The 12,234-nt window shown below is 38.1% G+C and overlaps 1 protein-coding gene across 1 annotated transcript; it reads left to right on the forward strand.

The window, feature by feature from the left end:
* The first annotated feature begins 377 nt into the window (after positions 1-377).
* Positions 378-7,468, forward strand: LOC125020995 (F-box only protein 6-like). Its single transcript, XM_047606717.1, has 6 exons — positions 378-834; positions 4,858-5,107; positions 5,225-5,336; positions 5,447-5,542; positions 6,441-6,576; positions 6,662-7,468. The coding sequence occupies exons 1-6, from the start codon at positions 727-729 to the stop codon at positions 6,806-6,808; spliced, it is 849 nt and encodes a 282-aa protein (XP_047462673.1). The 5' UTR covers positions 378-726; the 3' UTR covers positions 6,809-7,468.
* The last annotated feature ends 4,766 nt before the right edge of the window (positions 7,469-12,234 follow it).

Below are 12,234 nucleotides of genomic sequence, written 5' to 3' on the forward strand. Positions count from 1 at the left end.
ATGTAATTCTAGTTCACCAATTCGTTTGTCTTTCATTCCAAGTCTTGTGTGCACATAGTTACATCACCATTGTTTTTTTCTATGTTCCTAGGCTTCAGGGTACCTTAAGTGTATAGTTTATACACTAATTCATTATTTTTTTTAATCTTCACAAAATAAAATATCACACACACATTAGACCACAGTGAGTAAAAATGTGACAGAAACAAAAAACGGCCCGAAACTGCTTGGGATTCAGAGGGTTAATCAAGAAAACCTTGAAAAGTAATATTAAAATCCCGATAGCAGAAGCAGTGACATCTCCCCTGACAGCGGCATCGGCCGTGGCATCGGCCGTGGCATCTCCCCTGACAGTGGCATCGGCCGTGGCATCTGGGGATGCCACCGGAAATGCCAATGGCACGCTGTCACTTTATTATGGGAATAACCATGACTAATTCAAAAGGATCACGTTTATTTTCGGACTTAGTAGTTAAATCTAAAGTAGTAATCTAAGTAGACGGCTGTAAAACTCACCTTATAGGTCGAGCGTCTTCGTCTCGAACTGTACTTCCGTGTTGTAAGAATAACAATAACAACTGGAGCCATATACTGTAGCTTTTTAAGCTACTACACGTTGCGCGTCTTCGCATCTCTTTAAAAGGTGGTACGGTTGCCGTGATAAGGATTTACGACGCCAGTTGGTTTCGTTTTTAAAGACATTTCTGGCCCGAGTTTGTCTGAGGCATGAAAAAGAGAGGTAAAGTTATGGGTGCAAGTCACAGCTACCATTGCGTAGTTACATGTCGAACAGGATCTTCAGCTGCAGCACCGGCAGCATCGTCTTCAAACGACGTAAGTGCTTTTTAAAATGGTTAAAGGACTGTCTGTCAGCAAAAGGGAACTCTTGAAACAGCTTCACGTGAGTGCTCCCTGTTAGCACCTGGAGCGAGCACGAGCTGCTCTCGTGGGAGCACACTTGAAATCTGAAGGCTTCATTTGAAAACTGTGACCAGGGGCGCTTATTTAATTGACGGGCCACTGACCCATGGGGTCTATGGATCATCTATGGACCAAGTATGTTCATACTTGGTCCATAGATTATCTTTACAGAGCAGTCATGAGGGGAAATACATGTGTATCATCAATGACTCATTTTCAACCCAGGGGGCCATAGCAGTGAACCAAAATGCACAAAAGCCTCTGTGCTTTCTATGCTGTGATGATTCAAACTGTGTTCTGTGGTCTATTTAACATGCACCAATCAGGCATACCATTATGACCACTGATAGATAAAGTAAAAAACATTGGCCACCAGGTTGACTGACATTGACCACCTGTCAAAAAGCATGAAGAACAGCAGAAAGTGTTGACCTGACCTCTATATTCACTTGATCCCAAACTGATCAAGTATCTGTGGGATGATCCACAGAGACCCTTCCCCTCAACTCATAGGACCCAAAGACCCACACTAACAACATTATGTTTCCAGACACCACAGGACACTCTCAGAAGGCCCATTTCCATTCTCTGATGAAAATGGTCATAGTGTTATGGCTGATCAATGTAAACTTCTATTATGATCTCTCTGACATGCCGTACATTAGTGTCTTTTATACAATTTGAGGTTCACTGTAGCATATAGATACACCGAACAGTAAAAGTGTGTTAAAAGGATTGTTGCATTAACTCAGAATTTTAAAACAGTTAATTAATTGCTAAGTTTTTGAGTTACCTTAAAGGATTTTCAATTTTAAGTGCACAATACTCAAAAACTTTAATTCAGTTTTGTCAATGAACTCAAATAGTTTGACATGCGTCTGTGACGTCATTTCCGACGAGTGGAACGTTCCCGCTTGCGCCAAGCTTTGCAGCAACAGTATAATTCAGATATATTTGTACGAAAAGTCATCGCTTCTGGACTGCTACCATGGACGACTTCTGGAGTTAATTCCGTTGTGACTTGTTTTTCAAATGTCTGATATAAATTTTACTTTCTCTTTTTTCCCTTTTGAGGACTCCTCTCTGGTAAGTTGACGTTATTTGTCATTTTACCTCCGTGTTTAGCTCATCATTATTATTATTTTTGAATAAAAACAATTATTTTATCCTTTTGAATTTAATGTGTTGAGCTAAGTTTGTTTGTTTTGTTTTTTTTTGGTAATTACACAAGGAATACAGTGGCTTGCTGCAAAACTTTTACTCTTTGTGCATGTCTGGGCATTCTGGTAACTTTGAGGCTAAATATTAAGTGATAAGTTTCAAGTTAATTTTATGGCAAAAACAATATAGCTTATCATATTAGCCATGTAACAATGAAATACTAATGATGTTTTTGTAATTTTGTTTAGTATTTAAAGAAATTAGTGATTTGTATGTCTGTAAAACTCATGTAAATCTTCTCTCTTTTAGCCTGAAGTAGAAGAAGCTGGATGTTACATGCAGTCTGCAGGCTGGTATGTAGATGTTTTAGACATTCATTGCCAGCTTACTAAAAGTACTCATGTTTCTAATGGTTTGGAAGTGCAAACTTTGTGCTGCTGCCTTTTATGAACAGGCAGAGTTGCTTCATTCAATGCCCACAAAAGTAGGACTAATCCAAACTGTGATGTCTCAGATTTTAAGAATGAGGTTGTTCACACGGAAACTGATGGCCAGTTACTTCCAGGAGAGTAAGTTACCGTGGTAACGTAGCTTGATAAGAATGAATCCAGCTTTGTGATACCGCAATCCCAGAGTTAACCCTGAAGTTACCTCAATAAGTTTGTAATCCTGCTTCGTGATACAGGCCTCTGCTGTCATCAAACCTTGGTTGAAGGTTCTGGTTGTTTAGTTTAGTTTAAGTTTAGAATTAGTATTTAGTATTACCATAAATTGTTATTGTAGTATACAGAAGGGATGCAAAACAAGCAACATATTGTTGCAGAAATAAAGAACAGTAAAAGAAGAATTAAACACCTTATTCAACAACAAATAACTGTCAGTATAAACATATCAAGATACAGTATATGCAACAGTGAATGCTCTGACCTCCTATCATTAGCAGTTAACAGTCATTAGCTAACCCAATAACTGGACAATTAACGTACGTTCAAGCTTACTGGCTTCTGAATGGACACAGGGTCTAGCTCACAAAATCAAAGGAACGGCAACAGTAATTAGCCCAGCAGTGTCTGTACATCGGCATACTTCTGCACTGACTAACTCTGTAGAGCATTTTTTCTGATAGTAGGGGGCGTAGTTCTGCACATTTTTAACTGATTGACATTTCTTGTCAGGCTGCCCTTCGTCACATAATCATATTCAACAACAGTTGATGAACATGATCAAGGCATGTTATGGAAGTAAGCTCTGTAGGTTCATAGATCAAAAAAAGAACTTCCCTGATGTTATGAAATTCACTGGAAAGATACTTTTTTAGTTTAGCAAAAGGAGATAATATAAATTTACATCAAGTTGGCAATTTGATACTAAAACAGTTTAATAAAGTCAGGCAAGAAATCTGCTTAAAAATCAGTTTTATTTTATAGAAATCGTCTGTGGTCATTTGATGCTGTAGCTTGTGGTGCAGTCGGTTTGTATTGTGGTACGCTAAGAGGTGTTTCTCCTTTCTCTCTCATCTTCAGCCTGTGGAGTCCCTTGAACTGGACATTGATGACGTACCAGTCAGCCTTGCTTTGATCCGTGCCAGTTCAACTGATGCCACGTTCCTCTGCCCAGATACGGTTTAAGTTCTCATTGAGAGTAATCTTGTGATTAGAAAACAATTTGTTGTTTTGTTTGTTGTTTTGTTGTAGTATGTTTTCTCAATAAAGACTGAGTTGTATCTAACCTTGTTATTGTGTTTTTGACTGTACTACATAGAGATTTTGATCTTATTTTGAGTTAAACTGAGCAAGATTTTTGCTTGTATTGGAGTTAGTATAGAGCTTCTATTGAATTGAACATTTTAAGTAAACACAAGCGAAAAAACTCAGTTTTACAATAATAAGAACATTCGAGTTATCTACACTTCACTTGTATTTATTGTTACTGTGAAAACAAAATAACTAGTAGAACGTATAAGTTTTGTTAAACTTACCAAAGTAAGTTAGTGCCACTTAAGATTACAAGTAAAGCATACTTAATCAGTACTGCTTTTTTAACTCAAAGTGTGGAGTTAACATTAATTCAGGGTTTACTGTGTAGATAGATAGATAGATAGACAGACAGACAGACAGTAATATCAGCAATGACCACAATCCAGTTGGTTCCTCACAGCAAGGCGTTGTAGAGTCTTATGGCCTGAGGCACAAATGATCTCCTCAACCTGTCCATGGAGCAGGACAGAGACAGCAGCGACTCACTGAAAGAGCTTCTCTACCCATGGTGTCGTGCAGAGGATGGTGGACATTGTTCAGGATGGGTCCTATTTTGTTCAAGGTCCTTTCCTCTGCCACTGATGTCAGTGACTCCAGCTCATTTTTTTTCATGTTTTTTTTCTCACCCTACACAAACCTAAAAGCCCAGTATGAGATTATGTAGTTCTGCAGCTGGAAGGAAAACATGACCTAAACACACAGGGGGGTCTCTGTATACTAGACAGACTTTTATCATGAATAAATCAAATTTAAACACTTGCTGCAAGACAGTAGTGTAACTCCTATAGTAATCTGGTCTGAAAATTTTGAGGGCTACGTGCACCCTTAAATTGAATAGGCGCCTGCCCTCGAAACTTTAAGTTAATCTTATAATTAATTAAAAAGGTAAAAATAATAACAAATTATATATATAAAGTTTATTCAATAACTTTTTCAACTTGTAGTACTAAAAATTGGTTGAAGTTAGATTTGAATAATCATTTCAGTTTTCTATCGCTGTCATTTCTGTTCTTGACAGTACTTCCCCATTATTCTGGACATCTTGGAGGAAATCTTCCTAAATGTTCCTGCCCATCAGGTGGTTTGTCTTTGTCGGTTAGTGTGCCGTCAGTGGAAGGAAGTGGCAGACAGCAAGTCTTTTTGGATACGGAGATGCAGAAGAGAAAGGTATGAAATCCGCGATGCCTCCAATAAACCAAAAGACTGGAGGTTATTTTACTTCTTGTGCAAGAAAAGAAGAAATCTACTGAAGAATCCAAGAGGAGAAGGTAGGAAAACACAAGACTGACTTTCATCTGCATTTAGTGTTGTTGAACATTTTCCTGTCAAACAACAAATTAACTGCAAAATAATGTATCTCACAACTGTCATGTTTGTTGTTGAAGAGGAATTAAGTGGATGGGAAATATTGTTGAATGGTGGAGATAAGTGGGCAGTAGAGCGAGTTTTGGCGCCACATCCAAATGGGGCCCAGAAAAACTTTGTGACCTCTTATCAGTGAGTATTCACCAGCAGTGGTCCAGAAAATAAGTTCAAGTTACTCTATATGCTTCATTGGCATTGTAATAAACCCTAAATCATTTTAACCTCCTTTCTGTTTTTTGCAGTATGTGCAAAAAGTCACAGCTGATTGATTTGGAAAAAGAAGGTTACAACGCATCATTTATGGATCACTACCAGCCAGACATCAAAATATCTGATTGGTGAGGAGCATACACATCCCATACTTCCACCTTTCATTGAGTGATTCCTTATTTGGTGATGAATTGAGTTGGTACATGCACATACAGTTATTGCACATGACCATAATGGATTAATTCAGTAATATACAAACAAACAAACTCATAACAAAACCCTGGAAAAATTAATTTATTTGTCCCCTGGTGAAAAGTTAAGCTCTCACTTTGCTTAATAGCAATAAATATTTATACAATTTATCTTCAGGTACACTTGCAAACATTAATGTATTCTAATATAAGAGGTGCCGCAGTAAAACGTTCCTTCATGACCGTAATAATATTCAGTATTTCTTTAAAATAACTGAGAGGCTGTTGATTCAGCTGTGTTTTTATTTTGGAAGTTGTGGTTTGTGTTACTATTGAGCTTTGTTTTACTGTTCAATAGTACAGTCCACTTTCTTTTATTTTGTCAACTCCAACTTAGTCGGGCCACTGTCAGAAAACAAAAAGTGAGTTTTGACTTTAAACTCAGAATTCTGAGATTAAAGTGACTTTTTTTCTCACTTTCCCTAATCCTCTTCTGTAGTCGGGGAACCAGGCTAAGTAACACTTTTGACACTTGTGACACCTTTGTTTTTAACTCAATACAATTTACCAGCACCTCAAACTACATCTTCTACAGTTATCAAACAGTTGTTTTGCCACCTTTCTTACACAGTTTCAATATAAACTTAACATTTTGAGAGTCACAAAGGGGAATTTAGTGGAAGCACCAGTCTTCCACTAAATTCCCCTTTGCGACTCTCAAAATGTATATGCATATTGCATATTAGAATGCATTTGTTTTCACTGACTTACTGATATATAAATGTTTCCCTAATATATATATATTATATACACTTGTGCGTCCGTGTTATATTAGGTATGCATCACGACGGGGTTGTGGATGTCTATATACAATGTCCGTGCAGTTGCTGAATAAACAGAAAAGGGTTGTGCAGAAATTTGACCCTGACACTGTGTGCCTTGAGGGTTGTGATGATGGCCAGTGGAAACAGGTATGTACAAAGCATGGAGCATAATCAAGTTGAGTATAGAGAATAATAAAGTTCAGCTCCACATTACAGATATTTATTTTTTCAGATGACCCACGTATTCAAGAACTATGGACCAGGAGTGAGATTCATCGAGTTTGTCCACGGAGGCCAGGACACACTGTACTGGGCAGGATGGTATGGAATTCGTATAACTGACAGCAGTGTTGAGATATGCCCAGCGAAGGACGCATAGCCTTTTGGGATTTGTCTGTTACCTGCATCCTGCCTTTGCCTTCGATTACTATATGTGCACTGGTTTTTGTTTTTAACAAAAAAAATGTTCAACGCTGCACCTTAAAGGACCAGTGTGTGGAGGTTAAATGATCTCTAAGCAGATGTGGAATATAGTATTCATAAATCAAATACCACTGCACCTTAAACTAGACACGTAGTTATTTTTGCACAACATGCTATATAACATATATATATATATATATGCTATAATACATTTGTCGCTATATGAAGATATATATGTGGTGATCTGATCTAATTGGTGACGACATGCATAATAAGGCAAGAGTGATGTGTACAAACAAGGAAATAAGGTTAACATTGACCTCTCAGGTAATTTGCAATATACTGTAATAACAGTTTAAGTGACATAGCAGCCTCTATTGAAGTACCCTTTGCACTGCTTTGTAATACCCTATATATGATGCTAAAAAAATGTCTTTTGATTTTGTCTTCTTGGCGTGGTGTCAAATGTATACAGGTCAATAATCATATTCTGTATGTAAGCATCAAGTCACAAAACATCATGTATTTTTAGTAAGATTTAATCATAATACTGGTTTATTACAAGCAAGATATAGTACAACTTGGATGCCAAATATTAATAAAAATCAAAGAAACATTTTCACCCTGGTTAATTTCAGTGTCATCTCAACTTCTCGTTATCCGTAATGCACGTTTTATTCAGTCAATAAGTTATGAGTGATCTTCTCACTATATTTACACATCAAATTCAAAAAAATGACGCCGACGTGGCCTACGTGCTAACATTTTTTGTTGTTATGTTTTAATACCTTTCCAGCGAATCGTACGCTTAGTTTCCTGAGTCCTGTATCACGAAGCAGGATTACGGGTTTAGCGAGGTAACTTCCGGGTTAAACCTGGGTTTCCCGTATCAAGAAGCTGGATTCAATCTTATCGAGCTACGTTACCATGGTAACTTACTCTGAACGGCAAACCTGCTTAGGGTCACGGTAGCTTTCAGGATTTATCTGAATCCGATAAAAGGCCATTTGTCGCCGCTAAACTCATACACAGGATAATTTCATTCAGGCCAACAACTTGATGTATTGATATGATGTAATTGTGGCGTCAGTTTCCATCTTTATTGTGGACCAGAAAACACTACAGAATTAAGAAATCCAACTCCCCAGATGAAATGACATTTTTTGTGCTTGGTTTTTATCTGCTCCCACGTTGTTATTACTCCAGAGGGGTTACATCTGGGGGAACGACACTAATTGTCATACACGCGATTCATCTATGAAGCGCAGTGATTGGGTTTCGCTAAATCTAAACTAATTGAACCACTGATCTGTAATTTGCGCATTTATGCAATCTGCAATCCTTTACCATGCCTTATGGCGTCTTTGGTCCGCGTAGGGGACGTATGCTGTCCTTTTTGCTGGCGGATCAGCGCTCATGGTTGTGATTGGTCTGCTGCCTTGGAACCCGCCCTTATACGTGCGCGTTTGCCGATTCACAACAAGACAAATCTCGACTGAGTTAGCGAGTTGATAACCAGCGTCGTGATACCGCTTATCCAGATCGTCACTGTTCTGAACAGGTTCAGCTGGATAAATTGGAGTAAAGCCGGATAAGTTGAGCTCGCTTCGTGATACAGGTCCTGTCCGACGCAGATGAAGAAGAGGGACATATGGATGTAGACTGGTACTTGAATAAAAGACGGACGGAGGATCCCCCTCCGGCTGCAACAACTCCAGCCGCGTTGCTCGTGGAAAGTTAAATCATAGGAGGTATTACTAGAAAATCTACATCATCAAACGTACGAGGAAACCATTGCCAGCTCTGATCTCTTATTATAAGTCATAATAATAACTCGTCAGCCCCTATGTAGTCTACTGTGTGAGGTTATTGATGAATAAGATTCAACTCTGTTTTTGGTAGGATTAATGTAATGAACTGGCAAATTAACTGACTCATCATAACCATTACGTACATTTCATTCTAGGTTCATACACGTGCATTGAGTTAAAATACATGACAATTGAGCCCGTCTGTCCAACCATTATACAGTAAGAATAATCACATAACCTACTATTTAAATGTTTTCACTCATATCAAAACGTTGCCTGCTTCTTTTCAAAGTAGCAAAATTACCAATTACCCTCTCGTTGAAATCTGATGAGATCTGATCTGATCTGATTATGAAATGTTATTCAAATGAGGGGGGCTGTCCACACTGGCTGAACGTTCTCCGATTGGTTGATCGATCCCGGTAGCTTGATTTGAAATGCCTGCAGGCAGTGCCAATATAGACATGCAGATAGATATAGACATATCTACTTGTTGTTGATCCACTTGTTACTGTCCTGTAATAATCTGCTAGCTAATTAGGGCTAATTCGTGTTTAGTGCTCGTTCTAAAAGTTATGCTGTGAAAGTTAAATCTATGAAACTTCATTGATCATGTATTTATAACACAGATGTATATTAGAGCTGACATTATGAATGCCGTTGGAGAAATAAGCTTAGTGTGACACTAACACTGAAAGGAAGTTTTTTCCTGCCACAGTGGCCTTCAGGCCTTATAAAGTATCTTGAGACAATCTGTAATGTTATTGACACCATGCAAATAAAATTGAAATGAACTGAATTGACTACAGTATTTTATACAGGGTGGCACAGACAGAACATCTGTATCCATCTCTAACCAGTAAAATATTTCTCATGTCACATACCCACTCAACCTACTTTCATATACTATAACATTATGTGTTTTTGTTGGTTCAGAGTAAATATGCTTTGCTCTATGATACAGGTGCAGCCAGGATCAGGTAGGATTAATGCTTTTCTAATTACATGAAATTCTGCAAATATTTTTAATAATTTTTTTGTGTGCTGTATGTTTTGTATGTGTTTTTCCTACAAAGGGAATGGAACAATAATCCACCTGCACACCAGTTCCAGTCCATCTTCCACCATCTGATGGTTTGGTGTCAGACAACGTGGTGGTACAGGATGACACTGTGTCCCTGTCTGCAGTGGACATGTACTCTGTCCTCTGACAACATTTCAGCTCCGAGGATGTTTTGTTGCTCAGGGGATTGAAGAGGGTTGAAGAGACACCGTTCCATTGATAACCATCATTCTAACTTGTTGTCACTGGTTATGTCCACGTCCCTTCAAATAAGCCTTCACCACATCACCACACAGAGTGGCAGTAAAAGAAATATACTATTTAAAACTGTTCTCTTTCAGTGGTTCAATGGGCTCAAACCCTTTCACCAAGGAATATATATACAATATATATACCTATATTTCTTCCATTTTTAATTAAGTAAAAGAACAGAATAGTAATGTTTCTTTGTATGCGTTATATGACACTACAAACATGTATCTGGCGCAGTCTGAAAATATTCTATTACTGTTAAGCCCACTGTCTGCATGCAAAGTACTATTTCTAAACGTAACTAATCATCCTGTCAGATAGTAACATATCTGATGTTTCCAGCAAAGAAACCCGCAGGAAAATGTTTTTAGAATCCTGTGAGTTCTGGTCACATTAATTCATTTGACACAGGTGAGTGAATAGAGCGGATGACCGGTCCAAGATGGCGGCGATACGGCTCATTAGGTCAGCTCATACAGGTGGGAGGCGTCAATGCAGCGTCGACTCTTTATCATGTTTGTGGGAGTCAATGTAGACGACTTCAAACCAGGAGGCTGAGGAGCAAAAGCTAAATAGTCCTGACTGACAGTATTATTTATTCATTCATTAATTTATTTATATATTATGTCTGAATTGGTCCTCCATATATTTAGTTTAGAATCATATAAAAATAACTTGAAAATTCTTATTATTAATTCTTCTCCCAAATGGTTTGATGAGTATTAACTGAAGCTCTTGACCAAGATCCACATGTTTTATTTCCTATGACCTGCCACATTTTATGATAACATCATAAGCACAAGTGCCCCTACAGTAATAAATTGTAAATCTCTGTCTTCATCTTTGTTCCAAGATCCTGGAGCAAATCTTCCTAAATCTACCTCCCAAAGAGGTTGTATGTCTTTGCCGCTAAGTGTGTTACCAGTGGAAAGAAATGGCCGACTGTCAATGTTTTTGGAAGAAGAGATGTAGAAGAGAAGGTTATCGCATCCAGGATGCTTCCAAATTACCTCAAGACTGGAGGCTGTTTTACCTGTTGTGCAAGAAGAGAAGAAATCTTCTTACGATTTTGCAAAACGATGGTACGAGACCACTAATCTGACTTTAATTCATTTACCAGTGGTTGAAGCTGTCGTTTTCCTGCTTCATACAAACTAGCTCAACAAAACTGTTTCCCCCGTTCACACTTTTGCAGTGGTAAAGAATCATCCAGACAGCACTGTAGAGATGTACTTTGAAACCTCTTTTGGGTGAGTATTCAGTACCACTGTTACACCATATATGTGGCTCTACTTTTACATGGTGCATTCATCCTAGGTCAAAGCTAAAACCCTTTCTGTTTTCTGCAGACGGTGTGGTAAGTCACAGCTGATTGATTTTAAGAAGAAAAATTACAACCCATCGTTCATGGACTACTTCCAGCCAGACATCAGAATACCTAACTGGTAAGAAGAAATGACATAAGGTTATGGGTTCTTATTTTTCATTTCATTTTTAACCATGATGATGAGTCAGTTTTTACAGCGTAGATATAATTTTCAAAACGTGATTGCCATACAGAATCACAACCCCTTCACAAAATCGTCCAGGTTCTAAACAACACTTACAGCTATTTACCTTTCAAGCCTGTTTTGTCAAGAAGAAAATTTGTGTCATTTGAAGTTGGTTAGGGTTATGGTTATGGTAAAGGTTTAAGGTGGACGGCTAATGCAACATGCAGTAGCATGTTGTAACTATTCTCCCTCATCATGTGGAAATAGCATTCAAACAGAGCCAACTAACCAGTTAGGGTAACCTTTAATCAGTCAAAACTGACACCACACTGAGACCACTTCCTGCCTTTAAAAAAATAAACACTAAATCTGCCTTGCTGTCTGAGCCAGTTGTACCTGGTTTTACTTTGCCTAAGAGCAACATCATCCACAAGGTTTGTGGCAGCTAATCAATAGGTGAAAGTTCACATTCCTGAGAAGATTGTTGTGTATTTCTACTGTTTACCTCTTTCACCCTCGATGAAAGATAAAATGGTATCTAGTACCAGCAAGAAAATTTGTTATACTGTAGACCACTGTGTGGTATTTGATAACCCTTTAAACTCGTGAATCTGTTACTCAAATTGGACTTATTGGATTGTATTTATTGAACTGATTGAAACACTGAACTCTTAAAGCAACATAATCCCACCAGCACTTTACTTTCCTCAGAAAGTGCACTCTGGTCCTCTTACTTGGTAAGAGTAAGAGGTATTCAGAATAT

The sequence above is a fragment of the Mugil cephalus genome, chromosome 1 (assembly GCF_022458985.1).
Source record: "Mugil cephalus isolate CIBA_MC_2020 chromosome 1, CIBA_Mcephalus_1.1, whole genome shotgun sequence".
Lineage (NCBI taxonomy): Eukaryota > Metazoa > Chordata > Actinopteri > Mugiliformes > Mugilidae > Mugil > Mugil cephalus.

Coding starts and splice junctions, on each gene's coding strand:
- LOC125020995 (XM_047606717.1), top strand. CDS start 727: ATGAAAAAGAGAGGTAAAGTTATGGGTGCAAGTCACAGCTACCATTGC. Junction 5,543..6,440: donor GACATCAAAATATCTGATTG/GTGAGGAGCATA, acceptor GTGTTATATTAG/GTATGCATCACGACGGGGTT. Junction 6,577..6,661: donor ATGATGGCCAGTGGAAACAG/GTATGTACAAAG, acceptor TTATTTTTTCAG/ATGACCCACGTATTCAAGAA.